The 13,707-nt window shown below is 41.1% G+C and overlaps 1 protein-coding gene across 1 annotated transcript; it reads right to left on the bottom strand.

Moving 5' to 3' along the window:
• Window positions 1–2,586: 2,586 nt before the first annotated feature.
• On the bottom strand, window positions 2,587–13,164 carry LOC111972402 (heat shock protein HSP 90-beta). The gene is made up of 12 exons (XM_023999449.2): window positions 13,026–13,164; window positions 11,447–11,590; window positions 11,002–11,208; window positions 10,749–10,908; window positions 9,770–9,903; window positions 9,326–9,634; window positions 8,598–8,763; window positions 8,156–8,346; window positions 4,592–4,739; window positions 4,214–4,482; window positions 3,276–3,609; window positions 2,587–3,160 (listed from the first exon to the last, which is right to left on the bottom strand). Exons 2-12 carry the CDS (start codon window positions 11,588–11,590, stop codon window positions 3,048–3,050), a joined length of 2,175 nt encoding a protein of 724 aa, XP_023855217.1. The 5' UTR covers window positions 13,026–13,164; the 3' UTR covers window positions 2,587–3,047.
• Window positions 13,165–13,707: the final 543 nt, after the last annotated feature.

Here is a 13,707-nt window from a genome sequence, read left to right as displayed (position 1 = left end):
AATCTGAGAATTTAAAAGGGATCTGTATTTTTGGTAAAGATAAATATATAAATGTCAGTCAAAGTTATAAATATAAGTCCATTTGCAGATGATACTGCCCTTTTCCTAAAGGATAGGGTCAACATTACCTCCATACCTGTTAAAAAGGAAGTTAAATATTTTGGAATTGTTTTCACTAAAACAAATTCAGACAGAGAATCTTTAAACATTGATAATAGGATTAATTCCATGAGAGTTTTGTTAAGTTGGGAGCTGCAACGTGATATCTCAATTTTGGGTTGTATTCTTTCATCCATTATTCATCTAGAATAATTTACCCAGTCAGTCCCTTTTTTCTTTCTTCTAATATAACATCAAAAAAGTCAATTCTATTATATTTAGATTTATTTGGAGGAATGAAACGCATTATATTCAGAAATCTCAATTAGTGAATGACTATGATCGTGAAGGTTTACAGGCTACTGATTTTGAGTCGTTAGTGGGTACTTTAAGAATTAAATGGTTGAAATGATGTTTGTCTAATCCTATCTCTATGTGGTATCATATCCCTAACAGTCTATTTAATAAACTTGGTGGACTTCCTAATGAAATGTGATTTAATTACCTGTGAAATTGTCTAAGTTTCACCAGAAAATTTTATTTGTCTGGAAAAAGATATTCAAGCACATCCCCCCCCCCCCATAAAACATTGATTTGGAATAATAGTTATTAAAATTAATAGGAAATCAATTTTTAAAAGCCTTTGGTTTGACAAGGGTATTAATTTTGTATGTGATTTGTTCGACAACACTGGGGAGTTTCTGACGTTTAATGAGTTCATTGATACATTTCAGGTTTGCAAAGCAATTCCACTTCCTTTACTTGGACTTATTAAGAACCCTTTGTTATATTATGAGGTTGTTCCCACTTTTCCAAGTTGACAAATTAATGACTTGAACCTTTTGGATAAAAAAATTCAACAATAAGTGGATACAATTGGCAGTTAATTAAGTCATTTTAGGTGATTATAATTCAATATATTGCTATGGAAGTGACCAACCCATGCTATGGTCAAAGGCAACTACCTTTTACCTTAATTGTCCAGTTATCCCAAGTTAAAGAAACTAATTTTTTTGTTTAGAAAATATTTTCCTCCATCTACTGTTAATTTCTTGCACAAAAGGTTTCATTTTGACAAAATGCCTTGTTTTTTGTTCCTCTGATTCAGAATCTATAGAACATTTATTTTCATGCCGCCATTCTAGTAAACTATGAAGTGAAATTCATGAATGGTTGTGTATAAGATCTCAAAAGTTACCAATGTTACATTTGATGTTAAATGGCATTATGCTTATCCTTGTAATTACGATCATAACTATTTTATTAACGTTAGTCTCTTGGTCAAATATTAGATTCACAAATGTAAATGGGGTGGGGAAAATTCCTTATTTTTAAGTTTTCATTGAACTCTTGCAATTTTATAAATCCCTCAAACGTGTGAAACTTAAAACGCCCGGTTTATTTTATCATTGTATTCACAGGAATGTCCCTGTATTAGTGTGTAATATTGGTATTGTAATAAAAATTTAAAAATGCAAATCTGTTGGGAGCATGCCCCTGGCTATCTGTAAATGTAAAAAACAAGACAACGCCATCTGGTTTGCTTAATATAAAGAACTTGAAAATATTTYTACTTTTAATTTAGATACATATATTTAAGACCAAATCATTTTACTCAAGTAGATTCTTACTGAGGGATTTTCATTTGAGTCATTTTCTATTCAAGGCGTAATTACTTTTACTCAGGTATGACTTTCCACCACTGCACATTTGTTTACATCCATTTGAGCATTTCACCTTTGCCAAGACAAGCCATCCACCTGACAGGTGTGGCATATCAATAAGCTGATTGAACAGCTTGATCATGGCACCTTGTGCTGGGGACAGTAAAATGCCAGATGTCAAGTTGAGGGAGCCTGCATTGGCATGCTGACTGCTGGAAAATCCATCAGAGCTGTTCCCAGATTATTTAATGTTAATTTCGCTACCATAACCCACCTGTCGTTTTTACAAAGTGGCAATACGTCCAATTGACCGAACCGCCGCAGACCACGTGTAAACGTGCCAGCCCAGGACCGCCAAATCCAGCGCAAGTCTGAGACCAGCCCCCCTGACAGATAAAACTGACTACTTGTCTGTAATAAAGCCCATTTTGTTGGGGAAAACTCAGTCGGACTGGCTGGGCCTGGCTCCCTAGTGTGTGGACCGACACCCTCCCATTGCTGTGCCCCTTCCCAGTCAAGTGAAATCCATAGATTAGGGCTTACTTATTTCAATTGACATGCAACTCTGTAAAATTGTTGCATTTATACAAGTGTAGTTTTCCCACCTAATGTGGTGGTTTATAGCCTGCTGTGTTAACTGTTCAAACAAGCATTGTACCTTTGCCACAAGCCTAAATATTGTGACGGGCTAGGTTAAGAAACAGGGACATATAGTGGTTGTTTGAATGGAAATCTGACATGACTCATTCTTGAGGTCTGTTTCATCAACCTCCAGTTTCTAATGTTAGGAAGAACAAACTAATAGTCCAGACAAATTAGAAAATTTAAGGTCTTAAGTCTTTTAATTTTTGCAAAACAAAAAATGATAACAGACAGGTCTGGATTCAGGCAAAGGAATCTTGCAGTCCACTCTCCAAGCAGCGTGCAAGTTGCACATCAGAAGAACCACCCCCCCATTGTCAGTCTAATGGAATGTTCCATTTCCCCTACATAGCTACCAGTCCAACGTTTAAAACTCAGTGCAACAGGGTACTGTTTCTTTTTAATGAATTGCCCACCGATAACTATTACAACAAAATTAACTGCTATTCTAGAATTTTAACAGAAGGCTCAAGACAAGAGCAACACTGGTCCACTGGGCAGCAGGAGTTAAGATAATTATTTTGTTATACCATAAAACGACACCAACCAGGTTTCTCCAGTAAAAAAAAAAAAAAAGCAAATAAACAGATGTTCGATTGGGAAAAAAAGTGAGGCTATACAGGGGTAGGTTTGAGACGGCATTTAATCCACTTCCTCCATGCGTGAAGCGTCATCATCTCCCTCTAGAGGTGGGATCTCATCTGGGGCGGGTGCAGAGGTGGGCTCCTCAGGGATCACTTCGTCATCATCGATTCCTGAAAGGGGAAGAGAAATTAGACCTAGCCTACAGCCCCATTTCCATTATAGTCAACCATGTTACCCTTTAGAAAGGTTTCCTTCCCCCTAACAGTTCCGAGTGTGCATCCTTACCCAGGCCCAGCTTGATCATCCTGTAGATACGGTTGGAGTGAGTCTGGGGGTCATCCAGGCTGAAGCCTGAAGAGAGCAATGCCGTTTCGAACAATAGGATGACTAAGTCCTTCACCGCCTTGTCGTTCTTGTCCAGGTCAGCCTTCTGCCTTAGGGTCTCCACAATGGGGTGGTCTGGGTTGATCTCCAGGTGCTTCTTGGCCATCATGTAGCCCATTGTGGAGTTGTCCCTCAGGGCCTGTGCCTTCATGATGCGCTCCATGTTGGCCGTCCAGCCATACGTGCTGGTCACGATGCAGCAGGGCGACGACACCAGCCTGTTTGACACAGTCACCTGAAGGGGCAGAGAGGCGAATGTTAGGTCACAAACTAACAGCATACAGGCGAGACAAGCCAGTGCAGGCAAGTTGACCCTAAATTGAATTGTCAAAAGATCAGCTTTAAAAACAGGGGGGGGGGGGGGATCCTAAATTAAATATTGTGCAGGAAAGTTGTTAGATTTCACACAAAACATCCAAAATGTAGTCAGAAACAGGCAAATTCTCAACTCTGGAAAAGGTTGGTGTCAATGTTAGAACGTCATTATTGCAAGCATTCACCACTAAAGAAATGCTGCGTCAAACTCACAAGGTCATCTAGTCTCTAGGTAATGACATAACCTCCGGGGGACAAAAACTACATTGACACACTGGGCATTCCCAGTCAAGCCAATGGCAAAGCCGGGACAGCGGAACAACCACGCGAGCCTAACAGGACACTTCAATCTACATGGTCAAAGGACTCACCAGGGTCAATATTAGCTTATGATGAACTATGGCACCTGTTCACAACCAGAAATAAATCAAATTGTCAATCACCAAAATTCAGAGCACAGAAAGAGATTAAAGTCATGGGCAATTTTCTTTTGCAGAAAGCACAGGTTGGTTACCGTCATTTACCTTCTCTACTTTCTTGTCCAGGATCTCCTTCATAAGCTTGCAGAGGTTCTCAAACCTTGTCTTGTCCTCCTCCATCTTCTTCTTCTCCTCCTCATCCTCAGGCAGCTCCAACCCCTCCTTGGTTACAGAGACCAGGGTTTTACCGTCAAACTCCTTCAGCTGCTGGACGCAGTACTCGTCGATGGGCTCCGTCATGTACAGGACCTCGAAGCCACGCTTGCGCACGCGTTCCACAAAGGCGGAGTTGGCCACCTGGTCCTTGCTCTCACCTTAAGAAAAATGTGACGGTCAACTTCTGTGTCTAAATGATTAAATTCAATGACTGCTATTGGGCTTGGAGCTCAATGTTATGTTGACTGAATGTGTAACTAGACTCACCGGTTATGTAGTAGATGGATTTTTGGTTGTCCTTCATGCGGGTGAGGTACTCTGTGAGGGAGGTCAGCTCATCTCCGGACTGGGAACTGTGGTAGCGCAGCAGCTCGGATAGCTTCTTGCGATTTTGGGAGTCCTCGTGGATCCCCAGCTGCAGAGAAATAATTACCATTAGTATAACCTGGTAGTCAATAGGAGTTACTACACATTCAACTTTTGCCTGGGGAACTGTTCTATGTAATCATTTAGCTATTGAAGTTTAAGGGTGTGGCTCTTGAAGCCAGTCTAAATATATAGTCAATAGTTCTTCAAACACTAAATAGGGATGATACTGGTTTGGAACAGCACAATAACTAGCCCCACTGGGTACGTGGAGAGAGCTTATATTTAAGAAATTGGGCAAACTACTAGGGATTGCTCAATTAAAATCGGGGAACATGTCAGCCGATATTAGCTAAAAATGCCCAGTTTAACGCCAACGTGCAAAACCGATGTCAAAGCTGATGTGTATACCTACATAACGCCACATTTTTCTTTTTTTAAATACAGCGCTACAGAACAAAAGCAGAAATACTAAGCGCACACTTTCAACAACGAAACAAGTTCAAGTCAAGCACTCATTTGAAAGAATCTGTACATTCCAGCGAAACCCCTAAAAACACCAAGACAATGGAATTCATTGCTCTTGACAAGCAACCGTCCTCTGTTGTGGATGTTGCCTTTCGTCGACTGGTCGAGCACCCGGTATACACACACAATTTCTCAGCTGATGCTCTACCAGAGTTACAGTATTGTTGAAACGTACATCTATGAGCGTCACGACTGACATTTGGCCCAGTGATGTCAGCCCCATGAGCATGCCAAGTCTGACAGCACAGGGGATCGATGAGGATTTAGTACTGAGGAAGCCGTATTGCATGCTCAAGAATGTGCTGGTTCTCATACCGCTGCTGCCATTTGAGAACATGAATATTCCTAGCACCATTCGAACTGACTCAACAAACGCCTGCCCAACAAAACTGCCGACAGACCGTGGGGTTTAAATGTACTTGAGGCTGTGAACAAGCGAGTCGGTGGCATTCTGAGCCTCTTTACTGTGTCGCCGCCATGCTCGATGCTAGGTACAAAGACCGCTACGTCGATGCAGACAAGAAACAGGGTTTATGTGAAATGTTGCATACACTGTGGAAACGGACAGTGAGTGCGCACCGAGGAAGAGGCCACAGAGCTGAAACGTCACTGCATAACATGTATGATGAAATCCTGGTTTAGAATGAAACGACTGAAGGAAACAGCACAGCAAGTGAAATAAATAGGTTTTGATTATGTTTTACTGGTAATGGGAACATATGGCAATCAGAAAAAAATAACTTTTTGGTCAGTGTGGTGTGTGTAACCTTTAACTAGGCAAGTCAGTTTACTGCCCCTGCAGCCATAAGAAGTTGAGTAGCTTGGATGAAAGGTGCCCATAGTAAACTGCCTGCTCAGTCCCAGTTGCTAATATATGCATATTATTATTCGTATTGGATAGAAAACACTCTGAAGTTTCTAAAACCGTTTGAATGATGCCTGTGAGTATAACAAAACTCATATGGCAGGCAAACACCTGAGAAAAAAAATCCAAACAGGAAGTGGGAATTCTGAGGTTGGTCGATTTTCAACCAAGATCCTATTGAATTCACAGCAAGATATGGATGAGTTTGCACTTCCTACGGCTTCCACTAGATGTCAACAGTCTGTAAAACCTTGTCTGATGCCTCTACTGTGAAGGGGGGCCGAAAGAGGGGAATTATGCGCGTTCACATGAGGGAGCTCTGTTCCATCGCTCATCTGAAGTCAATGTAATTCTCCGGTTGGAACGTTATGCAAGATTTGTTAAAAACATTCTAAAGATTGATTCAATACATCATTTGACATGTTTCTACTGACTGTTCAAAACGTTTGGACATTGTCAGCTTTTAGTGAACGCGCTTCCTGACTAGCTATTTGGACATAAATGATGGACGTTACCAAACAAAACAAACATTTCTTGTGGAAGTGAGAGTCCTGGGAGTGCATCCGAACAAAGATTATATGCATATCTTATATTCTGGGGATGAGTAGCAGGCAGCTGAATGTTTGCATGCTATTTTTCCAAAAGTGAAAATGCTGGCCCCTGCCCCGAAGAAGTTAAGAACAAGTGTATCTTTAATTCCATGTAAAACATGTATCTTTCATCAAAATTTATGATGAGTATTTATGTTATTTGACGTGGATCGGCAATTTCTCCGGATATTTTGGAGACAAACTTCATACGCCTTCCACTAGATGTCAACAGTCAGTAGAACGTGGAATGAAGCCTCTAGTGTGACGTGGGACCGGATGGGAGGGGAATGAGTCAGTGGTCTGGCAGAATGCTAGTTTCTAGTCACGCACGCTAGTCAGGTAATGGCAATGTGTGCCATTACTTTTACAGACATGAAGAAATGCTCCGGTTGGGACGTTATTGGATATATATGATAACATCCTGAAGATTGATTCTCTACTAAGTTTGACCAGTTTATTCGACTTGTAATATAACTTTTTGAAGTTTGTCCGACGTTTGCCTTCACATGCGCCAGTGTTTGGACACGTGTACTACACATGCTAGCTAAAGTTGCTAATTTGACATAATGGACATCGAACAAAAAAAAAACATTTATTGTGGAAATAGGATTCCCGGCATTGCATTCTGATGAAGATAATCAAAGGGAATATTTATGATGTAATTTCGTATTTCTGTTGACTCCAACATGGCGGAGAAATGTTATTCATATTTGAGCGCCGTCTCAGATTATTGCATGGTGTGCTTTTTACAAAAGTTTATTAAAAAAAATTTTTTTTAAATCTGACACTGCGGTTGCATTAAGAACCAGTGTATCTTTAATTATATGTAAAACATGTATCTTTCATGTTTATGATGAGTATTTCTGTTATATGACGTGGCTCTCTGTAACTACTCCGGATATTTTGGAGGCATTCCTGAACATGGCACCAATGTAAACAGAGATTTGTGGATATAAATATGCACATTATCAAAAACAAATGTATTGTGTAACATGATGTCATATGAGTGTCATCTGATGAAGATGTTCAAAGGTTAGTGATTAATTTTCTCTATTTCTAGTTTTTGTTAAAGCTATCTTTGGCTGGAAAAAATGGCTGTGTTTATTGGATTTGGTGGTGATCTAACATCAATATATGTTGTGTTTTCGCTGTAAAACATTTTAAAAATCAGACACGATGGGTAGATTAACAAGATGTTTATCTTTCATTTGCTGTATTGGACTTGTTAATGTGTGAAAGTTAAATATATATTTTTTAATGAATTTCACGCGCTGCCTTTTCAGCGGAATGTTGGGGGGGGGGGGGTTCCGCTAGCGGAACGTGTGTCCTAGAATGGTTAAACCTTGGTTTAATCACATTTATGCATTGAAGAACACCAGATGACAGCAAATGTGGCAGAGGACAAGTTTGATTACTAGTAGCAAAACAATCTTTCCTCAAGAAATTCAGCTCCCTAAGTTCCTACCCATCTCCCAAAGTTACCTTGAGGTTCTTGGAGAAGCCATCGTATAACTTCTTGTAGTTCTCCTTGTCCTCTGCCAGCTCACCGAACAGCTCCATACATTTCTTGACAATGTTCTTGCGGATGACCTTGAGGATCTTGCTCTGTTGCAGCGTCTCTCGGGAGATGTTCAGGGGGAGATCCTCAGAGTCCACCACACCACGCACAAAGTCTGCAGGGGGAGAAGAAAGACATTTAACTTCTTTAGCGATTTCCATTACAGAAATTGCTGTATTTAAACACGGCTACAGAGAAGGCAAGCAGCCAACTATTTCAGAGGGGCATTATCTGTGCTTGCCATTAGCCTACATGTGAAGAAACAATGCTGTATTTGTAGTCGGTGGCATTGAAATTATACACGGCCAGGGGACAAAGTGGCAGCCACTTTGGACCTCCAGACTATCTGGAGACTAGGCTACTTACTCAGGTACTCCGGGATGAGATCTTCGCAGCTGTCCATGATGAAGACCCTCCTGACATACAGCTTGATGTTATTCTTCTTCTTCTTGTTTTCAAAGAGGTCAAAGGGTGCGCGGCGGGGGATAAAGAGCAGGGCGCGGAACTCCAGCTGGCCCTCCACTGAGAAGTGCTGCAAAGGGGAAGAAGCAGGTGAGGGTTACTACACGCCCATCACCTTATCCTGCACGTAGATCTGTTTGTGCTGTGTAGCCAAATCCCACAATCATAGGTGTCACCCAAATCCCACCCCCMAAAAAATTGTCACATGCACCAACTACAACTGTTGTAGACTACCATGAAACGCTTGCTTACTTCCCAACAATACAGAGTTTAACATTTAAATAGTAACAAGAGGAATACAATACACAATAATTAAGCATTATACAGGGAGTATGAGACCAATGTGCAGAGGTAAGAGATATTTGAAGTAGATGTGTACATGAAGGCAGGGTGAAGTGACTAGGCATCGGGATAGTAAAATATAACAGTAGCACCAGCAAATGAGTGTAAAAGTGTGAGTGCGTATGTAATGTGTATGCATGAGTGTTTGTTGGGTCAATATGCGTGTTACGCGAATGCTTATGTAGTGAATGCGTAAATAGTACAAACAGATCTGGAACCAGGCCATCTAGAAATACCTTCTAGGCATACCATGTTGACATCGTAATTTATATACATTTTAGTGATAGTACCTTGACTGCAAGGTGGTCCTCCCAGTCATTGGTCAGGCTCTTGTAGAACTCCCCGTACTCCTCCATGGTGATGTCATCAGGGTTCCTGGTCCAGATGGGCTTGGTCTTGTTCAGCTCCTCCTGGTCAATATACTTCTCCTTGATCTTCTTAGTCTTCTTCTTGTCCTTGTCTTTGGAATCCTCCTCGTCATCCGAGCCCACGTCCTCAATTTTGGGCTTGTCCTCAGCCTCCACCTTTTCCTCTGCCTTTTCCTCCTTCTCCTCCTCAGCCTCATCATCACTGATCTCCTTTTCACGCTCCTTTTCAACCTGCACACAAAAAAAAAGGAGCAATTTTGTTTATTTAATGGAAAACTTCCCCTTACTTTAGTGCCCTAAACCAGTCCTACATAAATGTCACTAATCACACTTTAGTTATAAATACTCCCATAATTCTATACTCACGAAAAGTGTGATGGGATATCCAATGAACTGAGAGTGCTTCTTGACCACCTCCTTGACCCTCTTCTCCTCAACATACTCAGTCTGGTCCTCCTTCATGTGCAGAATCACCTTAGTTCCACGCAACATGGGCTCCCCTGGAAATTAATTCAACAGAAAATTATACACCCACAATTGCCCATTCCAGCATCACTACAATAGACATACTTTAATAACATCTATTATTAGGGCTGGCACAAAACCCGTATAACAGACATGTATAAATTTTCACTGGCATTTTATTTGCATGACTGTCTTAGATATTTTTGGGGTGGAACAAACAGCTGACTGAAGCAGGGGCGGCCGGGCATTCGCGCGGTTGAGTTTGTTTCTGCTGTAACATGGACCTCATAACATGATGAAACTGTTGATCCTTGCTGAAACACGTGATGTAGCAAACTATTATTTGGTTTCCTATGCAATAGAATGGTCCTGGAACCTCTAACCCTGGCAATTTGACTCACGGGTACACTCGCAATGGCTGCCTGGTATTTAGAGGCAATCATTTCCATGGTAAATGTAGAACATTTGCTCAAATTATGTTTTCTGAGGGGGCTCATGCAACAGAATGTATTTTTGTCATGTCAGTTGAATCAAGTCACAGCACCTATTGAGGGGTAAAGTTTGTGCTTTAATTTCCTGCTTTTCTCCTATGGGTACACTCGCAATGGCTGCCAGTCCACCCATTATGCCATCATTAACTTGCATGGGGAAACCCATTCTATTTCTAGGGGAAGCACATGCATTTTGGAGGAGAAATGTGTGAGAGACATATGTGACCGTGGTCATTTGGCTGACCAATTATAGTCAGCCAAAATTACATGACCGTCACAGCCCTACCTGTGATCCAATCTCAAAACAATGCAGAGGCAATTTATGTTTTTCATGGATTTGTACATTTTACAAACCCACCCACATAGCCTTCATTGGGTGAGACACATACCACTGTCGACCTTGACTGTGAATGAGCCTCCGGCTGAAGACTCCCAGATGTACTGCTCGTCATCATTGTGCTTGGTGATGACGGTCACTCTTTCTGCCACCAGGTAGGCGGAGTAGAATCCCACACCGAACTGCCCAATCATGGAGATGTCAGCTCCAGCCTAGCAAAGACGGAAAAAAATGGATCACTCAATGTTCAACTGAATAGTATTTGAGGCATATTATTGAATATTGCTGTAATGCAATGGACATACTTGCAGGGCCTCCATGAAGGCCTTGGTGCCAGACTTGGCAATAGTTCCCAGGTTGTTGATGAGGTCAGCTTTGGTCATGCCAATTCCAGTGTCGATGAGGGTCAGGGTGCGCTCCTCCACATTGGGGATGATGTCAATCTTCAATTCCTTGCCATTGTCCAGCTTGGTGGGGTCCGTCAGACTTTCGTAGCGGATTTTGTCCAAAGCCTGTAAGATATTGAACAAAGCAGACGACAGCATCAAAGTATCTGGAAAAGTCCAAAGGGGTATTTTATTACATACGCAACCTCCACCACACATCCTTTTCAAAGTTGTAATCATCCTTATGCACTGAAGTTTGGTTATTGTACGGATGAGCTTGCTGGATGCTAAAGTATTACACTGTACAGTAGTGTCAACAATTAGACTGAACAGCTTGATGCATCCCTAATAAAAAAATATTTACATCAGAGGCGTTGGAGATCAACTCCCTGAGGAAGATCTCCTTGTTGGAATAAAAGGTGTTGATGATGAGGGACATGAGCTGAGCAATCTCTGCCTGGAAGGCAAAGGTCTCAGCCTCCTCCTCTTGGCGCATTTCTTCAGGCATCTGGGGGCAAAAGCACCAATGTTATGAAATTGCCCAAATGACCGTATATTACAATTAGAGAATTAAATTAAGTGCATGCATTCTAGTGATTGCTGTTAGCAACAAGTTGAGTGAATTGCTTTCAGTTGAAATGTCCCCCATAGTTCAGTCATCAAATCCCAACAGTTAATTGTCATGCCAATCTGGCCACATAATTTACTATAAAAGTATGCATTAACACAAGCAATTACATTTTGGAGACTTTGAACAAGTGTTCCACAATCAGTTGCATTTCCTCCTGATAAAAACCAACTACCGGATGTTGAGGAACCATCCAACAACATGGCGACATCCTGGAGACAATAGACGTCGCCAGCACGTGGTTTACAAACTCGGTGAAAGGTTAAGGAAATCCATAAAGAACTCCTCCAAATTGACTTCCAGCACGTTAACTGAATTAAAATGTTAAACCGCACGTAGTTATCAAGTCGCTAATTCCATGGAAAGGCGACGACGATTCAGCAATGCAAGACAAGCACGAGGAAGTAGCTAAGTTAGTTAGCGTGTCGTTGCGCAAAGTCATGCTGCCGATGTCCAGACTGTACAATTAACGCTACTGGAGTTGAAAAGGGACCAGGTCACCCATTGTAGCAAATGTAACGTAATTAGTTACCTACACTTTTGCACAACCAATTCCAACTTCAGGGCAGTTCCACTGGCCACTAAAATGACACTGCATCAATTTAAAAGTGTCAGAAGCCATGCAAGTGTAGCTAGTGTTAACGTTAGCTGCATTAGCCAACCGGACAATGAAAGCTAGTAGCATTATGCTGACGAAGTCGTTGACAGTTTGATAGCCAATCCAGTTAACGATACGTTCTGTCATCTACACTTACTAGTGAAGTAATTCAAATTAACCTAAATTTACCTTCTTAGAAAGTTAATTAGCCAACGTTAGATTGGCTAACGTTAGTCAGCTAATACCCAGTTGTCACAGTGGATGTGGTGAATGACATTGCCGGAAAGGCTAACTAGATAATTTAGTGTACAAATAAGGAAAATAAATAAAAGCATTATGTACTTAACATGTAGCAGACGTTTGTAAACTAGTTAGCGCGCCTGCTAGCTACCGAATCGAACATTCTCGAAGAATCAGTTGTCACAGTGGATGTGGTGAATGACATTGCCGGAAAGGCTAACTAGATAATTTAGTGTACAAATAAGGAAAATAAATAAAAGCATTATGTACTTAACATGTAGCAGACGTTTGTAAACTAGTTAGCGCGCCTGCTAGCTACCGAATCGAACATTCTCGAAGACTGATGCTGGACAAACCAGAGATGATAGGCTAACGTTATCCAACTAGCATGAGGGTGACTTTTGAGCGCTGATTTGATAAAGGTAACAATATCTGAGTACGTAGACGAGCTTTAGGGTTAATACAGTATGTACACACCTTTATTTGTTCCGTTCACGTCTCTTGAATAAAATGCTACCAATATCACCAGTCCCCTCGGCTCTATGACGCAGGAAACTAGAAAGGGATTTGCTTTTAAAAGACCGATATCTTTATACCCTCTTGTGTGTTTGACTGTGCGGAGGTATCCATCCGCAGCACTGTGTAGCTGTGTTGCGGCATCAGTGGGTGCAGCATCTCCTTTACGAATCCCATACATTCAAATTAAAATGTATGTCAATTCTTGTCACGTTAAAAAATAAATATGAATATCTTAACCGAAGTGATTGTTATTTTCCTACGTTCTATCATGATGATGATCTTCATCCATAATTTCCTCAGCATGCACTCAGGTAAATTATCAGAAACATCTTTGTGAAAGGGTATTGACAGTTATTTGAACTGCCGACTTTTGATTACATTGCAGGATAGACTACAGAGTTATTTAAAGCAAATATTCACATTTAGTGGACAGACTGCATAGAGAAAGAAGCATGTGATTTAATATCAATCGGACTGTGTAGTCAAGTTGCCACATATTACAAAATATGTACAAAAACGGTGGAAATTATCGTTTTAATCTCGCGGAAGAATATCAATCAGCTCTAGTGGCTGTACTTCGTTTTTCCAGCACTTTCCATGAAAAACCCGCCTAAAAACTGACGTCACGTGCTTGTCAAAC

The sequence above is a fragment of the Salvelinus sp. IW2-2015 genome, linkage group LG13, assembly GCF_002910315.2.
Source record: "Salvelinus sp. IW2-2015 linkage group LG13, ASM291031v2, whole genome shotgun sequence".
NCBI classification, from domain to species: Eukaryota; Metazoa; Chordata; class Actinopteri; order Salmoniformes; family Salmonidae; genus Salvelinus; species Salvelinus sp. IW2-2015.
This window is presented reverse-complemented; position numbering and strand designations above follow the sequence as displayed.